An 18,862-nucleotide genomic window follows, 5' to 3' on the forward strand; every position below is an offset into this window, starting at 1 on the left:
GGAGGCCCGCATACCACAAAAAAAAAAAAAAAAAAAAAAAAAAAAAAAAAAACAACCAGATGAATTAAAAAAACAAACAATTTCCAGAAATGAAATACAGTATATAAAAATTATAATCAGAAACTCAGAAAGGCATTATGTAACTGATTAGACATAGCTGGCAAAAAAAAAAATCTATAAAAACTACTCAGAAGGCACACAAAGAGATGAAAGAAAGACATTAAAGAGGTTAAAAGACCAGGAGAAAAGAATAAAAAATGGTAACTTACAACTCACTGGAGTTGCAATGGAAGAAAAAGGGAGAGAGGAAACATCTAAATAGAATGTGATATAACAATCCTCAGATCCAGGAGCCCCCAACTAACCCTAAGTAGGATTAAATAAGGAATTCTCACCAAGACGCATCTGAGTGAAACTGTAAACACCAAAAAGAGAGAAGCACAAGTAGTAGCTTGAGGAAAAAAAATCCCTAGAAACTAAGTGATGACTTCTCAAGAATGAGAAGGGTGAAATGAAGATATTTTGAGATTAAAAAAGAAAGAAAAACCAAAAAAACATTGTTATCAGTAGACCCACATTAAAGGACATTCTCAAAGATTTACTTTAGGAAGAATGAAAGTGATCTCAGAGTGAATGAATGTTAAATAATAATAAAAAAAGTGGTAAATACGAAGGCAAATTTAAATACTCAATAGCTATATAAAACAATTTTGTTCAACGGTTGTGTGGTTAAGAACATCTGAAATATAGTACAACAAAAGCACAAAAATCAGGAGTGGACTGACCAAAGTTAAAACATTTTAAGTCCTGGTATTGTTTAGGAGAATAAAGGTAATGATTAACTTTAGACTAAGTGAAATATGCTAAATTTCTAGAGGAACCACTATAGGACAAATGTGGAATGTTTCATTTCTGAAAGGCCATGAGGGAAACAAGTCTCAGGCAAGAAAATGTAGGCAGCTCCTGTCCTTACATTATTAAATATGCTTTTTCTCCCCTGGAAAACATACTTTGTATGTGTTTGTTTCAATTTTGCATAAAATGGTAAAGTAACTGGTAAAACTTTTTTTTTCTGCCTTTCTCTTGGCACACAAAACACAATTTAACCTTTCCATTAGTCCAAATTTAATGCTCAACATTGTTGGACTTTTCTAGGTCAAATTATGGCATTTTACGTATCTACAAAATCACTGACAAATTTATCTTTACATTTAGTATTTTATAATGTTAAGAATGATGCAAAATTAAACTTTCTCACGGAATAACCCCAAAGACAAACCACCTTTAAATATTCCTTAAACTTGTTATTGTAATGTCATGCTCCCATTAACCTTCACAGTGCTAGTAAAACAATAACTGCATCATTGTAGAATTTTAGAAGAAATTTAAATTCAGGCTCTATTTTCTTCTTAAAAACTAGAACAAATAAAATAACTAACTAATCCTACAATTTCTACCAACTCATTAGATGGACAGACTACAAGGGAGGGAGGGTGGTTAAATATCATATGAAAACCATTGACAGTTTTCTTGACATCTTTTAACTCTCAACATACCAGGAGAAATATCATTTGGGTCCACTGGACCTCTTACATTTTCTGTATTTTTGAGGTCATTTGACAATTTACATAAGAATAAGGGATAATGAAAATACTATTAGAAAATTTTAAATACAAAGTACAGTAAACCCAAATTTTTATTCCACATATACACAAAATGGACCATGTTCTCTGAACATAACTGCTCATGAACTTTCATGCATGAACATGGAACATGTCCATCCCATAAATGCTAATTCCACATTTCAAATATTTCTCTAATGAGTTCTAACTTACCATTACTTTTGGTTCATCTTCCTGCATTTGAATTGTCAAAATGCAATGCTTAAAGAAGTTTTGAAATGTTTTATGGCTCATATTTTGTTGAAGAGAGATGGTCATCTACTTTGCTCCATAACTGTAAAACATTATCAGTTTTTTGCTTTGGAATCTAAAATCCAAAGATCTAAAGAATCTTTTAATTTCTACACCATCTATTTCCTTCCAACTACCTTTGTATACATATCTGCCTTAAGCATCTGTCCACTAATGAACCATATCGAGTAAATTTTGGTTCACAAACATCACAAAACATGAAAGATTTCTGCCACATATACTTTTAGCAAAATGGGATGTTCTGGAACTTGTCACAGAATATTACATAATGAAGTCCTTCCTGTTAACTAGATGAGAATACCTTGCTTTCCTTTTTTATCCTTAAATATTATTCACTCACTGATTTTTCAGTTTGAAAAAAATCATCTAGGACATTGTATCTATAGACTCTTAGGCTGAGATTTTGCTTATACAATCAATTTCACCATTATCATTTGTCTAGAGTGGTGCTATTTTTGTATTCATCTAATTTAGCTAAGAGTTGTCAAATATCGTCTTGTGTTAACTTTCTTCTCTTTGCCAGTATGAACAGAGAATGAGTAATTCTGACTCCTCAACTGTGTTGAAGGAAAACTAAAAGCCAACTATTAAAGACAGCGTCTCTCCTTTCTTTCATACCTTCTTGAAAGACGATGCAATACTTTAGACAATGCAACATCCTCCAATTATTTCCCTATTGTACTATCCTTCTAGGTCAGTGGTCCCCAACCTTTTTGGCACCAGGGACTGGTTTCGTGGAAGACAATTTTTCCAAGGACGGGATGGGGTGGTTCAGGCAGTAATGCGAGCAATGGGAGCAGCAGATAAAACTTCGCTCGCTTGCCCGCCACTCACCTCCTGCTGTGCGGCCCGGTTCCTAACAGGCCAAGGACTGATACCGGTCCGCGGCCCGGGAGATGGGGACCCCTGTTCTAGGTGCTTCCAACACCATTTTCCTATTGTATTAGTCTTCTTTTAACATAGTTGGGAATAAGTGATGAGTAAAGAGGAAATAATTCCTAGGATCATGAAATAGCAAAATGTTTCAAGATACAGAAAAATAAGATCACTAAGATTCCATACTCTAAATCTCAGACTTATAAAAAAAGATTCAGTGGATCCATATGGTAATTAAGATAAAAATGAATTTTATTCCATTTTGAAAAATAAGTAAATTGTTTTCTTTGGAAGACCTCTAAGAAAGAAAAAGTCATGCAATGGTAATCCTTGTAAATATTTGTAAACAGAATTACTCAAAAAAGAAACAAACTATTGGGTACAATTAAAGCTGATGGATACCATAAATTAATTAAACCAAAGTGCTCTATAACTTTCTATACTCAAGAAAAGCACATCTTTCATTACGTCTCAAACGTATTAACATTTCTTCAGAGAAAGGTATGAATATTCACACCGAGATGAAAATAAAAACTAAAAATAGCCCCCCCCTTCATGTTAGTTTCTACTGTCAAGTTTTTTTTTTTTTTTGCAAACTTACTAGCAGCGTTTTCAGAATTTGTTGGATTCATACATGTGAATAAGGAATTAAAAGCCTGTACAATAAGATCTCCAAATCCTCTAAATACAGAGCTAGGATAACCAGATATTCTGAAAGTAATGGATAGCAAATGAAGGATTTTAAGCAGAAGAGTGCTGGGATTAAATTTACATTTTATAGTGACCATTCTGCTTTTAGTAAAAAATGGTTTGGGATGAGTGGGACTGGGGGAGTGAGAGAAGCAATTAAGCCATCTTCATAAATCGTATCATTCTTTGCCCTCATCTATGATTACTTTTTAAAAGGCTTTCTTGGGCTTCCCTGGTGGCGCAGTGGTTGCGCGTCCGCCTGCCGATGCAGGGGAGCCGGGTTCGCGCCCCGGTCCGGGAGGATCCCACGTGCCGCGGAGCGGCTGGGCCCGTGAGCCATGGCCGCTGGGCCTGCGCGTCCGGAGCCTGTGCTCCGCGGCGGGAGAGGCCGCAGCAGGGGGAGGCCCGCATACCACAAAAAAAAAAAAAAAAAAAGGCTTTCTTACTGTTTTTCTTTTTTCTATCAAGTGTCAGATTTCCTCAAACCTCTTTTCAAGGAAGTTTTCTACCCATTTAATGCTGACTACCATACCAATGTAATGCAGTTTATACAATATATTATCTTTTCCCAGAAATAAAAAATGAATTAAAAATTTTATTTTCATTTATTTGATCTTCAAAAACAGTGCTTCCAAATACTTTAAGCCCATTTAACCTCTAGGACCCTCAAGAATTTATTTGTGGATAAACAACTGTATAGCACAGGGAACTACATTCAATATCCATTTATCCATTATGCGATAAACCATAATGGAAAAGAATGTGAAAAAGAATGTAAACGTGTGTATAACTGAGCCGCTTTGCTATACAGCAGAAATTCACACAACACTGTAAATCAACCACACGTCAACAACAGCAACAAAAACATTTGAATGCTAAATTAGACTACAAGACCTATCTTATGCAAAATTTTATGCTTGTCTTTCTGTAGCTCCAAACGATCAGATTCTAGTTTTTCTATACTGGCTGCCCATGAAAATTATACCAAAGATCTTGCTAACTATCAATCCTTTATCCAGCCTCTCTAAAGCCCTAACATTGCTGATTACTCCATCTTCTTTTCGTTTTTATGAACACTACATTCTCCCAGCTCTCTGCCCACCCCGACCCTGTCCCAGTATTTGCTTCTTTCTTTGGCCCTACTTTAAACACAGATGTCCCTCAAGTTTGTAACCATGGCTCTGTTCTATTTTTTTCCCCCACTCATTCAAAAAACGTTTACTAAATGTTTGATGTATGACAGGCACTGTACTTTCTCTGGTTTCATCCATGCTCACACCTATAACAGTGGATCACCACCATATGGATGATATTCGGATTTACACTACGACCCTTATCCCTCTTCTCCAAATGGAGCTCCATTTCCAAATGTCTGCTGAATATAATATTAACATTGATGGAGATATATGTATGCAGGGGCTATTCTGAGCACTTTACAAATTTTATCTCATTGAATTCTCAAATCACAATAGAGACTGTAGAGGCCTCCAGGGATGCTGATAGTGTTGTTTTTTTGATCTGGGTGCTGGTTATACAGGTGTGTCCAGCTTATGACATTTCATCAAGCTATATTCTTATTATATGTGCAGTTCTTTTTATATATTCCATACTTTGACAGAGAATTTTTTTAAAATTTCAATCCCATGAGGTAATTATTAGTATTATCTCTAATTCATAGATGAAGAAACTCAAGTACCAAAGGACTGTTTGCCCAATGTCACACGACAAATAGTAGAGGGATCCTGGATTCAGCTCAGCTAGTCTGACTTCAGAACCCACCAACTATCAACCATATCAAGAATTTAATTCAGGTAATTCCCTGGCAGTCCAGTGGTTAGGACTCTGCGCTTTCACAGCCGAGGGCTCGGGTTCAATCCCTGGTCTGGGAACTAAGATCCCGCATGCCACGCAGCGCAGCAGCAGGGAGGAGTGGGCGGTGGATTTAATTCATTCCTATCTTGGCTCAACACATTTTGTCTAAAATGACCTTCCCTCCATTTTCAGAATTAAAGACCATGAAGCCTACCTCAAACTCCATAGTCAGAATCCTCCAATTCCCCATTTTAGTATTTCATTAAAACTCAGTTATGATTGCTATCATGGCATAGTTACCTGTAGGTATACCTGCCCCTACCCTCATCCCCCAGGAGTGTAAACTCCTTGAAAGCAGGGACTATGCATACTGTAAGTTACTCCCTATGAACGTATTGTAATGTATATATTACATGAGGAGACTAATACTAAAACAACAAAAAAAGCCCAGTGTTCTTTGCTTCATTAATTCACCCTCTGTAAGGATGAATTAAGAGCTGCACTGCACACAGCTTTCTCAAAACGCTAAGAAATGTTATACTCAGAACAACGACCCTAATTCTGATAGAGTGATGCCAAGGACAATATTGTTGGCGCACTCCTCACCTTTAATCTCATTCTAGTAATTCTAACATACTTTGTCAATTACTACATTTATAAGCCCAAGGACTGTCTTCTGATTATCCTGATGGTGTACTTCTGAATAATAATTTGGTTGATTTGCTTTTTTTGACAAATACCTCTATTTAAACAGCTATATATTCTAATCCAACTGCCCATAAGCATACATCTATTTCTGGGCTCTCTATTTTAAGCCAATGATCTATTTGTCTATCCCTCCACCAATACCACATTTTCCTGTTTAATAACATCTTTTGGTCCCTGCTAATACAAGACCTTCCTTATGATATCTTACAAGACTGTCATGACTAGTTTTGGACAAATACTCTCTTCACTATCAACATGAGAACTCCTTTATCAAGTTACCCCAAAAAGCCTGTTGCGATTTTTATTGCAATTACATTAAACATATAGACTACTTAGGAGAAAATCGGTAACTTGATAGTATTGATTTTTTTTCACTGCATGAACACAGCCCATCTTCAATTATTTGTCTTCTTTTATGTCCTTTCTAGCCTATTGTATTTTTTTCTTAAAGTGTTTTGCATAATTAGTGTTATTTCTACTTAACAGATTTTGTGGCTATATAAAAAGGACTTATTTGAAATTTGATAATCTAATTCAACATTGCTGAAACAGGAGTGATCTTAGATCCAGAAAATTTGAACTCTTATTATTTCTCATATTAGTCTGTTGATTGTAACATGTTGCTTGCAAATAATTAAAAACTTGGAGTTCCCTATTAAACTGACATTGAAACTGAGGCCTCCAATTGATATTCAAGTACCTACTTTTAAAACATTTGAGATTATGAAGCTTTATATATTAAGTGTATGATAGCCATCAACTAAGGAGAGCTTTTAAAACCCTTTTAGTATTATTATACAAATCTCTATAGAAAACTAGCATTGGTAAAATGCCTATTGAAAATCAAGCACTAGGCTAGGAAGTTTTATATTTAATAACTTCACCTCAAAGCAAGTTAGTTGAAGAAACTGAGTTGTAGAAAGATTAGGTGACTTGCATAAGTGTCTAAAGAGATAGAGTTGAGATTCAAATCCAAAGTCTGACTAGCTCAGGCCCTTTTCATTATAGTATACTGTGAGGCAGGTTATAAAAACACAGTAAAGCATACACCTGAAGCATTCTATACAGGGCTATTCTCCCTCATTCTACTCTTAAGGCTATTAATAACACACACAGGATATATCATCATTGTAAAAGCACTAATCCTTTTGGAAAGAAAATTTTCATTATTTCAAATTCATTCATGCAATATGAATCCTAAGATCTCTGATTCAACCATGGAAGAGCGGATATAATTAGCAGTTGCAGTAAATTTTTTTTTGGTAGAGCCAGTAAATTTCCATCACTAAACTAAGATCGGTTTCAAAAACCTGTTCACCTGGTTTTCTCACCATCTCAGTTAGTGATTACTTCTTTCTACCTTACTAGTGTTACTTTTATTCTTTCCTTCAAAATACAATATTCTTAACTCTACATTCAAATAAAAAGCAAATAAGAGAAGGAAAAAAAGGAAGATTCACTGCCCAATCAACCTACCCAAGTTATCTTAGTGATGTGAAAAGATATTTATCCTTTAGGAACAGATGTCCTAAAGACATCTCAAGAATCACTAGATGAGATGCCTTCTTTTGACTAACAGATGCTTAATTTAAGCTAATGTCCAGACACCAGTCGAAATCCACTTAAACATTTATTATTTAACAACATTTGCTGAGATTCTAAGAATATGGAGGCAATTATTTTGTACCTTTATACAATCATTACTCTATAAAGTTTTTGAACTCAATTAATTCTAGATATTAAAAGGGTAAAAAAATATGTTGCCAAATGATTATTTTAAATAGCTAACTTTATTGAAGGTAGAATAACATTCAGATACCAATGATACACTAAGAGCTATAGAGAGAACAAAGAAAATTAGTTTAAGCACAAGCTAAACATTTAGGTTAAGCAGGTTAACAGACAAGCGTCTTGAGTGGATAGAAAGGTGACAAGAACGGTATGACCAAGGCTTTTCTAAAGAATACGAGAAACTGGCTATTTAAAACTCTCAAAGAAAAAGTTATGTCCTATTCATAGTGGGATATAATGGGATTACTTTAGTTTATATTACATATACACAGCATATTTGTTTATGCCACAAATCCCCTTCAAAAACTGAAGAACTCCTATGAGAACTTCTGTAAAACTGCCAATGAAGGAGACAAAAAAACTGATTTGATCCTATGATACTGTTAATTAGAAAGTTTTTTCCACTGAGAATTATCTTTCTCACATTCTTTGCTACCCTAAGTTCTTACAACTGTTGAAATCATTTTTTCAAGATTTATTATAAAATTAATGTCTAAAAGTTTTTAAGTATATCTTCTCAAACAAAAAAGGTACTCTACTGAAGTAGGTACCTATCTAACCAAGTTCCCTTTCTGCCATGAAGCCATTCCTATTTTTTCATCATGCTTGAGATCTGCCTTGTCCTACACACCCCAAATTAACATTCTACCAGGAATATATACTTATAAACACAATAACTAATACTTAAAACCTTTCTGATTTCGTCACTGCCAAGGGGAAAAAAAGCACATGAAAGGTAAGAAAATGAAAACATTACATTTGCAATAGTGGCAAATGGCGCCAATAGGTTTAATTACTAGCCTTAAAAAAATACAGAAGCAGGAAGAAAAGCAATCAGTAGGTGATGGAACGTGTAGCACAAGGACTGAATAAATGCTTACGACAGAAATATTTAATATGTATTATACAAAAGAAAAACCTGGTTTATCTAAAGGTTATTAGGAGTAGAACTTATAAGAGATCTTTACAACATCTCTTAAAGAACTTTGATACTTAGTATGCCATTATGAATCTCAAATATTAACAAGCAAAAAGAAAGTCTAAATTTAAAATAATTTTAATCAAATACCTCACATAGTGGTAACCAAGAAAACTAAGAACCAGAATTAAATCTAGACTTAGAATAGTTACTCTCAGTTATCTGTACTCAATGACAGGTGAAGCAACTATTCACATAATCTACAGGTAAATGTTTAAGATCTCCTTGAGTTTACATCCTTCAAAAAAAAAATTTTTTTTGCAAAGTAAGCCTTGGTCTTCCATGTCTCAAAGTTACATTTTAATGATTTCTAGACAGTTAGAAAGATGAGCACCATCACTGCATTTTTTGCATATGCTTTTATTATTAATGCTATTTGTTCATCTTCCTTGAACCAAGGTATTAGCATTATTGGACCTGATTTCTTTCCATTAAAAACAATTCTATATAGTATGTTATATACAAGGACAGAGCATCTTAACAATTAGTTTTGCCAATACATGCGTAAATAAGTAATGTCAAAATACTAGTCTTTTCTCATTAGACACACATATAACAAGCAATTTAATACTTTGGATTGCTGTTACAGTTTACTGAAACTTTGTAAGATTCAAAGCCAAAGAAAAACTAGGTACAGAAATTCTGTAATAGCTTCCTATACTGGGATAAAATACATACATGCAAATATTTGATCAAAAAATGATTATCTTTAAATTGGCATTTCTTCCCCTCATTTCTATCTATAGGTTTGCATTCGAAAAAATATTTCAAAACTGCCACAAAGAACAAACCCACTACATTTTCAGTAAACAGTTAATAATCCAACAAATCTATCACTCTGCCCACAGTAACAGAAAAATACTGTGTAAAACAATTAAAACTTAAATGGTTAAATACAGCCTTGTGTAGGACACACAGTACTTGGTAGCAGTAGATTTACGGCACAGTGCTGATTAGCTATATCTTGTTTCCCAGAAAAAGAAAATGGCTTGATTTTTCACTCTCCACGAAAATTATTTGCTCTTTATTAAAGTGGCTGAGACTTTGTTAGTTGTTTAATTATCACAATTTGTAAGCAAAGAATTTTTTTAAAGTTTGAAAAGCCCCAAGATCATGCCCCAATAATTTGTCATCTCAGTTCTTTTTCTGGAAATAAGCTTTAAGGTAAAAGAGACTTGTAAAAAAATGCCACATGCGTTCAACGCATTTGACAATTAGTAGAATATTAATTTCATCAATAAAACACATTTACACATTTTAACATCTCTTAAAAATCAATGGGGTCTTAAGCACTGAGTCATATTTTAACTGATAGTGATTTTTTTAGTGATACATAAAATAATGATACCCTTCCTTTACAATAAATAGTATCTTATAATTCCATGAAATATGGCAACTCTGTTCCTCAGAATTACGAGTTTTAACCGAAAAAGAGCCCAATTTTACAGATGAGGAAAATGAAAGACCAAATAAGAGATGTCCCCAACGTCATTAAAATCCGGAGCAAAAAAGACTGGAACCCAGGTCTTCTGGTTCCCAGTGATGTCCTTTCCATTAGACAACCCGCCGCCGGAAGTGAATGAGGTGAGAAAACTACCTGGATTTATTAACCAATAGCTAATTTACCTAGTACACAGATATCTAATATAATCTCTCTATATATACAAAGCTGATTGATCATTTAGGAGCCCTGACGCTTACAGCCTGAGTCTGAAGAGACTGTCTCAGACTGACTCAAAAGTAACAACAACAGAATCTAGTGTTTTTCTTTCTTTTGATAAGATATATAACGAACTACAGAAACTTCAGAAATTAGAGCTTCCCTTAAGTAAGAGATTTCATAGGGTGCATTTCACTAACTCAGCACCTCACTTGCACTTCTCATTTCCCTGGAGGGAAAGACCCGCCAAGGGAAATTACTGGCCTACCTGGAGCCTAAACGCAACAGCTAGAACAAAGCTGTGGACTCATTTATCAGCACTAGAAACTTCGCACCTCTCTTCCAGTCTACCAGCTACACAATTCACAGGTGGTTGGTGTGTTTACCTCTCTCCTCGAAGGGAGAACTAAAGGAACCAAACGAATGCGATGACACGCACAATCTGTTTGCGGGGACCGGGTGGAGGGCCAGGGGAGACCACGGGACGCAGAAGGCACCCGAGAAAACAACACGTTATCTGGGCTCGGGGGCCGGAGCACCGGGCGAGGACCGGTGCCCGGGCGGCGGCGCGACTCGGCACTCCCCGAAAGGTGCCCTCGCCCACCGTCTCCTTTCCCAGGTGGGGGGCGGGGATCTGAGGTGGGGACCGGCCCGGCGGGGGCGGGGACCGGAGGCACCGCAGGGGCCGCGGCCTCGACTCCCTCCCTCCCAGCCCGGCGGAGGTGGCGGCTCGGCTCCGAGGCCGCGGGAGGCCATTTTAGCTGCGGGGCCGCCAAAGGCCCGGGAGGCCCTCCGCGGCCCCCCGCCTCAGCGTCTCCCGCCCCCATCGGGCCGCTGCCCGCCCCGGGCCGGGCGAGGCCGCGGGGCTCGGCCTGCCGCCGGCCTGCGCTCGGGGGCGGGGGCCGCGGGGGGGCGGCGGGCGTGTGGGCGTCGTGTCGGCGGGATCCGGGCGGAGGGGCGAGCAGGGGGAGAGGAGGGAGAGGGCGGGGAGCCATTACCTATACTGGGCCGCAGCCGCCGCCGCCGCCGCCCCGCTGTGGGTGAATCCAAAGTAGTTGCCGGTCGCCATTTTGGCATCTTCCCCCAGCCGGCTGGGCACTGCGGCGGGCACGGAGAGTCGGGTCCCATGGCGGGAGGAGAGGCGCGGAGGAGCAGAGACGCCGAGGGAGGGAAGGGGAGAGAGAGAGAGAGAGAGGCTCCGTGAGAAGCCACCCTCGCCGGGCCGGGCCGCGGCCGCGCCGCCTCCCCCTCCCGCCTCGCACTCCCTCACTCACTCGCACGCCCCGGTGGCGGCCGCCGCCTCCTCCCCAGAGCCTGCCCCAACCCCCCGCGCCTCCCCGCCGCCCCGGGCCGGGAAAGTGGCCACGCGGGGACCCCGACGGGGCACATTATACTCACCATAGGTGAAAGAAACTACAGGGCATATGGGAATCATGGGCTCGGGCTGCTGCTGCTGAACTCTGAACTCTCACCCGCTGCCTCCCTCCTCTGCCCCGCTCCTCCTCAGCGGAGAACAGACCGCCGCCTCCCGCCGCACTGCGCAGGCGCCCCCACGCTCGGCACCCTGGGAGCTGTAGTCCCGCCGCCTTCGCGGCTCCGACGGGCGCGTGCCGGGCCTCGGCCGAGGCGGGCCTGGGACGCCCTCCGGGAAAGGCGGGCTTGGCCTCCTCCGCGGTGGTGGCGAAGGCGAGCCGAGCCGCGCCGGCCGGGAGAGGGAGTCGGGGAGAGTGACCCGAGAGAGTGACGTCTGCCAGCCTTTTCTTCTTACTTTTCACTTCTTTCACTTTTTTTGCGTGTGCATTTGTTCTCTCCCTTTCGCCCTTCTCCATCGTGCACTTTTCACCAGGACTTGAGCTGGACTAATTTGCATTAGCCCCGCTCTTGTCCTTAGCCTTTAAAGTGGAGAAGGAAAGACGGGGAGAAGAGAAAGAGAAAAAGAACGGCAGGTGTGCTATTGCGTTGGATACCCCTTCCGGGCACTTCTCTTCTGGGCCCTTCTCCCACCCGCACCCACCCCTTGATTCCTACAGCGCGTATGGAGCCCTCACAAAGCGTCAGGCCCTCTTCTGGGTGCTGGAGATAGAGCAGTGAGCTAAACAAAGTCCCTCTTCACACGGAATTTACCTTCTGGGAAAGGGGAGGGTGGGCGGCAGGAGGTTCAGACAATATAGCCAAATAAATACGATGTCGGCTGGTGATGGCAGCTTGAAGAATAAAGCGTGGTAACGAAGTTAGAGAGCGAGAGAGGTGCTACTTTATGTAGGGCGTGGTGAGTGCAGCCAACGGGTAGAGTCGTGAAGGAGGTGAGGGGGCACACCTAGTTGACAGTCGGGGGGAAAAGACAGAAAATGGAGGGTCCTAAGGCAGGCGTGCTCAAGAGCAGCGAGGAAGTTAGGCTGGCTGGAGTCGAGTGACGGGGAGTCCAGATCACAGAAGTCCTTGGTAAGAGTGGTGAATCTTTCATGGTAAGGACAGAAGGATACTCTCCCCACCGTGCAGCCGTGTCTTTGTTCCCTCTGCTTTCTCACTGTTTTCTCTTTACTTTCCCTGGCCATTTTCAACCATTCTCTTTCCTCCTGCAGTCCCTCTTCTGACTATTTCTCCCACCTTACTTCTTTCCTGCCTTCCGTCAGTGCCTAAGTGCTCCATTTCACCTCTTCCTCACCTTGTCCACAGCCATCCCCCAGACCCTCTACTACTCGCCTCTCTGTATTGGATCTGAGCTGGATATGAGCATTACGAAGAAACACAAAGGGTGAATCAGAACTGACTCACTAAGTTTAGGGCCTTTTCCCACCTTCTCATGCCAGAGCAGAGACAGTACCTCAGTTCTTATTTGTGCCAACCCTGCTCCCCCATACCTCCTACAAAGGTACAGTTTCTAAAATCCTGTCTGAATTATCCTCTTATTCATTTCAAAAGAGAGAAAATGTAGAATATTTGAGAAAAATCAATGTCATTGTTTTTCAGAATACTGATGTTTCTCCAGGCAAAAGTTATGTGTGCTCCAAGTGTGTTGCTAGGAAAACAACAAAAAAAAACAAAAACAAAAAACACATCTCCTACACATAAGATATTAGAACTGCATTTTAAAGGTAATTTGCCTTGAACTTCATGGAGCAGTCAAGCCTTCCAGGCGCTGACTGTAACTGCTTTGATAAATTTGCACTATTAGTTACTAGACTATTTGACTAAAACTGGAGGAGAAAAGTCAGGTGTTAATCACCTGCCCAAGAAGATTCCTTTTTGGCCAGTTTTGTGCTTGGTTGCTTGGCAGGCATTTGGAGGATGGAAGAGGGCTGCAGGCACAACCCAATGAGCAGTCAGGTAACTAGAAAGGGGGAGGTATGCCTCTTCTCTTTGGTAACTGTTCCTAGAGGTCAGGGTAGGTGTGGCAGCAGGAATGGCCTCAACCTGCCCCTGATTTGGGATTATTTAAGGAAGGAGTTTGGCTTGGAATCAAGAAAACTTGGGTCCTTTTCCTGGGCACTTAGTAGTGGAATGACCTGGGTACATTATTTAACCTTTCTGAACCTGTATGACAGGAATAACAATAACGCTCACAGGATTCTGGTGGGGACTAAATGAGGTGGCATTTCTGTAAAACAACAGTCATTCACACTTCAGCCAGAGTGATGAGTTCAAAATGAAAATCTGATCAAACGCTTCTGTGCTTCGCCTCCCTCTTAGCATAAAGCAAAACTTCCATGTGGTCTACAAGCCCTGTGTAGTTTGTCCTCCCCACCTTTTCAGCATCTTCCTCTTTATTCTCTGCATTCCAGCTTCCTTGGCCTCCTATTTACCATGCTCTGTCCCACCCTAGGGCTTTGCATGTTCTCCCTGCCTAAAATGTTCTTCCCTCCTCTCTTCACCTAGTTGACCCTTGTGCGTCAAGATCTCCACTCAGGACTTCCCTGGTGGCGCAGTGGTTAAGAATCCGCCTGCCAATGCAGGGGACACGGGTTCGAGCCCTGGTCCCGGAAGATCCCACATGCCATGGAGCACATAAGCCCATGCGCCACAGCTACTGAACCCTGTGCGCCTAGAGCCCGTGCTCTGCAACAAGAGAAGCCACTGCAGTGAGAAGCCTGTGCACTGCAATGAAGAGTAGCCACTGCTCGCCACAACTAGAGAAAGCCCGCATGCAGCAATGAAGACCCAACACAGCCGTAAATAAATAAATAGGGGACACACAGTCTTGAGGGCATCAGCCCGCTGTGGCCCCCTTTGCCTGGCAAAGCAATAAAGCTATTTCTTTCTAATAAATAAATAAATAAATAAATTTATTTTAAAAAAAAGATCTCCACTCAGTCAACTCCTCAGCCTCAGTCAATTCCCTGACCCCCTGAATGGGTCAGACCCTTATTATGCGTCACACTTAGTTGCCTTTGTCACAGTTGCAATCTTACACTTATTGCGTGATTATTTGATTAATATGTACTTCCCCCATCAAACTGCAGCTTGTTGAAGGCAGGGCGCTAATATTGGGTGCCTGGTGATAGAACTTATTTAATGAATGAACCAGGCTGTGCACAGCTTAATCTTTCTTGGATGGTTCAGAAGGCAGTTCAGGAACTTGTAGTGCCTGCCTCAGCATCATCACGAGAAACCTTAATTAGCGTCTGAGGCCAAATGAGGAAATGTGAATTGGCAGACCCAGAATAGGTGGAGCTGGCCTGAGAAGGCCTGCACCTAAACTCACCCGAAACATATCTGTTTGCCTTTCCTCACACCTTTGAGTCAAGAACTGGTATCCTGAAAGGCCTTCTTACAATACAAACATGTCAGCCAGAAAGAATAATATATAAGCTACTCTGTATTATGAGGAGTACGGCATACTGAAAAAGACTCTGATGCTGGACTCAGCTGGCTTCAGATCTCAGCTCCGTCACTCAGTTCTGTAACTCACCTCTGTCACAACCTCTTTGTGCCTCATTTTTCTCCTCTGTAAATAGAGATGATGAAAGTACTACCTACAGCAGGAGGTTGTTGGTAGGGCTTAACGTCCTAGATGTGAAGCTCCTAGATTAGTGCCTGCCCACTATAAGCACTTTGTGAGCGTTGGCTATTATTCCAACCACGACCCATTCTTATTACAATCAAAAATGAGCCAAAGGATGGGAATATTTTTTGTAGAGGGAGGGAGAGACCAAGCCCACAGGGCATAAAATGGGAGGCACCTAGATAGGGAAGCATGAAAGGGGAGGTGAGGGACAAGCAGCTGCTGCTTCCTCCTTGGTCCTGGAGTCCAGGGACAGAGCAAGGAGGCCAGGAAGCTCATGTGGAACCTGTGATCCTCTCCCAGGAGAGATAATTACAGTCATTGCACTTGGGACTAATAAATAAAGGTAGGGAAATCAGGCTCAGACTCCAGGTATTCTGGAACCTTACCAGTACAGGCAGGTGGTAGCGGGGGGGGGGGGGGGAGAAGTAGCATGTGGGGGACAACAATTGCACTTGGGACTAATAAATAAAGGTAGGGAAATCAGGCTCAGACTCCAGGTATTCTGGAACCTTACCAGTACAGGCAGGTGGTAGCGGGGGGGGGGGGGGGAGAAGTAGCATGTGGAGGACAACAGGGCCAGGCTAGGGAGCTGACCCAGCTGTCCGATTAGTTCCTAAGGGCCAAATGCGGTAGGACAGTGCTCACAGTTCAAAGGAAAATCTCTGACTCTCTTTAGGAAATCCTCATCAGACGGACCCATTCCAGCCGGTGGGGTATGATGGTGAAAGACCAGGAAGCAGGCCCATCTAAATTCTTCCCTCCCCACCCCTTCTTCTCTCCTTCTCTCCCCTCCCTTCCCCTCTGCTCTCCTCCTCTCCCTTGGAGGAATAACTCTGTGGTCTACGAGATATGCTGAGAGATATTATTATTATTATTATTTTTTTTTTGCGGTAACAGGCTCCGGACGCGCAGGACCAGCGGCCATGGCCCACGGGCCCAGCCACTCTGCGGCATGTGGGATCTTCCCGGACCAGCGCACGAACCCGTGTCCCCTGCATCGGCAGGCGGACTCTCAACCACTGGGCCACCAGGGAAGGCCCTGAGAGATATTCTTTAGAATCCAGTTGAAGTTTTTTCTTGAGTTTTGGCCAATGGATGGTGGATGGTGGATGGTGGATAGATTGATGGATACATGAAGGCCTTTAAAGGAATTAAGGAACAAACTGAGAACCGTGATCCAGGATCACATAGTAGGGTAATCCACAGAGATAACATGTATCCTTGATAAACACAGCGACAGCTGCTGGTGTGAAAGGGAAATTTAGTGCAGAAGATGATGTATTTATCTCAGTAAGAGAGTTTATGATATAGTGGTTTCTTCTAGGGCCAGGTTTTTTTTTTTTTAATAAATAAATTTATTTATTTTTGGCTGCATTGGGTCTTCATTGCTGAGCACAGGCTTTCCCTAGTTGCGGTGAGCAGGGGCTACTCTTTGTTGCTGTGCGCGGGCTTCTCATCGCGGTGGCTTCTCTTTTTGTGGAGCGCAGGCTCTACGCGTGGGCTTCAGTAGTTGTGGCACGTGGGCTCAGTAGTTGTGGCTTGCGGCCTCTAGAGCGCAGGTTCAGTAGTTGTGGCGCACAGGCTTAGTTGCTCTGCACCATGTGGGATCTTCTCAGACCAGGGCTTGAACCCATGTACCCTGCATTGTCAGGTGGATTCCTAACCACTGTGCCACTAGGGAAGGCCCTAGGACCAGGTTTTACAGGTTCAAATCCTACCTGCACCACTTACTAGTTGTGTATATCTAGGGCAATTTATGTAACCTCTCTGGACCTCAGTTTCTTCAGGAACTAATGACGCCTAGTTTATATGATTGTTGTGGGCATTACATGAGTGAATACATGTAAAGTTCCTGGAAAATTACTTGGCACATGGCAAGTGCTCAATGCAATCCTTTTGGTTAATACCAGACAGAATAGATATTAAAGGATTTCTTGGCATAGACAGTCAGTCTCTGATTTCTCTCACCCTATTATACTAATTTTTTTCAATTTAATTTCTTGAGATATAATTCACATACCATAAGATTCACCCTTTTAAAATATTCAATTCATTGGCTTTTTGTAGATTCACAAAATTGTGCAACTCTCACGACTGTCTAATTTCAGAATATTTTCATCACCCCAACAATAAATCCTGTACCCATTAGCAGTCACTTCCTATGCTCCTCCTCTTAGTCGCTGGAAACCACAAATCTACTTTCTGTCTTTGTGGATCTCCCTATATTGGACATTTAATATAAATAGACTTATACAATATGTGGCATTTTTAGCTGGCTTCTTTCATTTAGTCTTATGTTTTCAAGTTTCATCTATGTTGTAGCATGCATTAGTACTTCATTCCTTTTTATGACAATAATATTCCATTGTTTGGATATACCACATCTTGTTTATCATTCATAAGTTGCTGGACGTTTGGTTTGTTTCCACTATTTGGCTATTAGGAATAGTGCTACTAGATTGGTTCAAGATGGCAAAGTAAAGCGATGTGTGCTCACTCCCTCTTGCGAGGGCATGGGAATCACAACTAACTGCTGAACAATCACTGGCAGAAAGACACTGAAACTCACCAAAAAAGATACCCCACATCCAAAGACAAAGGAGAAGCCACAATAGATGGTAGGAGGGGCACAATCACAATAAATAAAATCCTATAACTGCTGGGTGTGTGACTCACAAACTGGAAAACACTTATCAGGCTTCCCAACCTGGGGGTCCGGCAATGGGAGGAGGAATTCCTAGAGAAGCAGACTTTGAAGGCTAGCGGGATTTGACTGCAGGACTGGGGGAGACAGAGACTCCACTCTTGGAGGGCACACACAAAGTAGTGTGCACATCGGGAACCAGGGGAAGGAGCAGTGACCACAGGGGAGAGAGAACCAGACTTACCTGCTAGTGTTGGAGGGTCTCCTGTAGAGGCGGGGGGTGGCTGTGGCTTACCATGGGGACAAGGACACTGGCAGCAGAAGTTCTGGGAAGTACTCCTTGGCATGCGCCCTCCCAGAGTCGGCCATTTAGCCTCACCAAAGAGCCTGGTAGGCTCCAGTGCTGGTTTGCCTCAGGCCAAACAACCAACAGGGAGGGAACCCAGCCACACCCATCAGCAGACAAGCAGATTAAAGTTTTGCTGAGCTCTGCCCACCAGAGCAACACCCAGCTCTACCCACCACCAGTCCCTCCCATCAGGAAACTTGCACAAGCTTCTTATATAGCCTCATTCACCAGAGGGCAGACAGCAGAAGCAAGAAGAACTACAATCCTGCAGCTTGTGGAAGGAAAACCACATTCACAGAAAGATAGACAAAATGAAAAGGCAGAGGACTTTGTACCAGATGAAGGAACAAGATAAAACCCCAGAAAAACAACTAAATGAAGTGGAGATAGGCAACCTTCCAGAAAAAGAATTCA

The 18,862-nt window shown here is 41.7% G+C and overlaps 1 protein-coding gene across 2 annotated transcripts in view; it reads right to left on the bottom strand.

Moving 5' to 3' along the window:
- Window positions 1-11,976, bottom strand: part of ZFR (zinc finger RNA binding protein) — an 83,537-nt gene extending 71,561 nt beyond the window's left edge. For both annotated transcript variants that reach the window (XM_024119386.3, XM_028492835.2), the window contains exons 1-2: window positions 11,849-11,976; window positions 11,449-11,548 (exon numbers count right to left, since the gene is read on the bottom strand). In XM_024119386.3, the coding sequence (XP_023975154.1) occupies window positions 11,449-11,548; window positions 11,849-11,885 (137 nt within the window). In that variant the 5' untranslated portion in view covers window positions 11,886-11,976. The remainder of the gene's footprint in view (window positions 1-11,448; window positions 11,549-11,848) is intronic.
- Between the last annotated feature and the right edge of the window lie 6,886 nt (window positions 11,977-18,862).

The sequence above is a fragment of the Physeter macrocephalus genome, chromosome 8, assembly GCF_002837175.3.
Source record: "Physeter macrocephalus isolate SW-GA chromosome 8, ASM283717v5, whole genome shotgun sequence".
Taxonomy (NCBI): Eukaryota; Metazoa; Chordata; class Mammalia; order Artiodactyla; family Physeteridae; genus Physeter; species Physeter macrocephalus.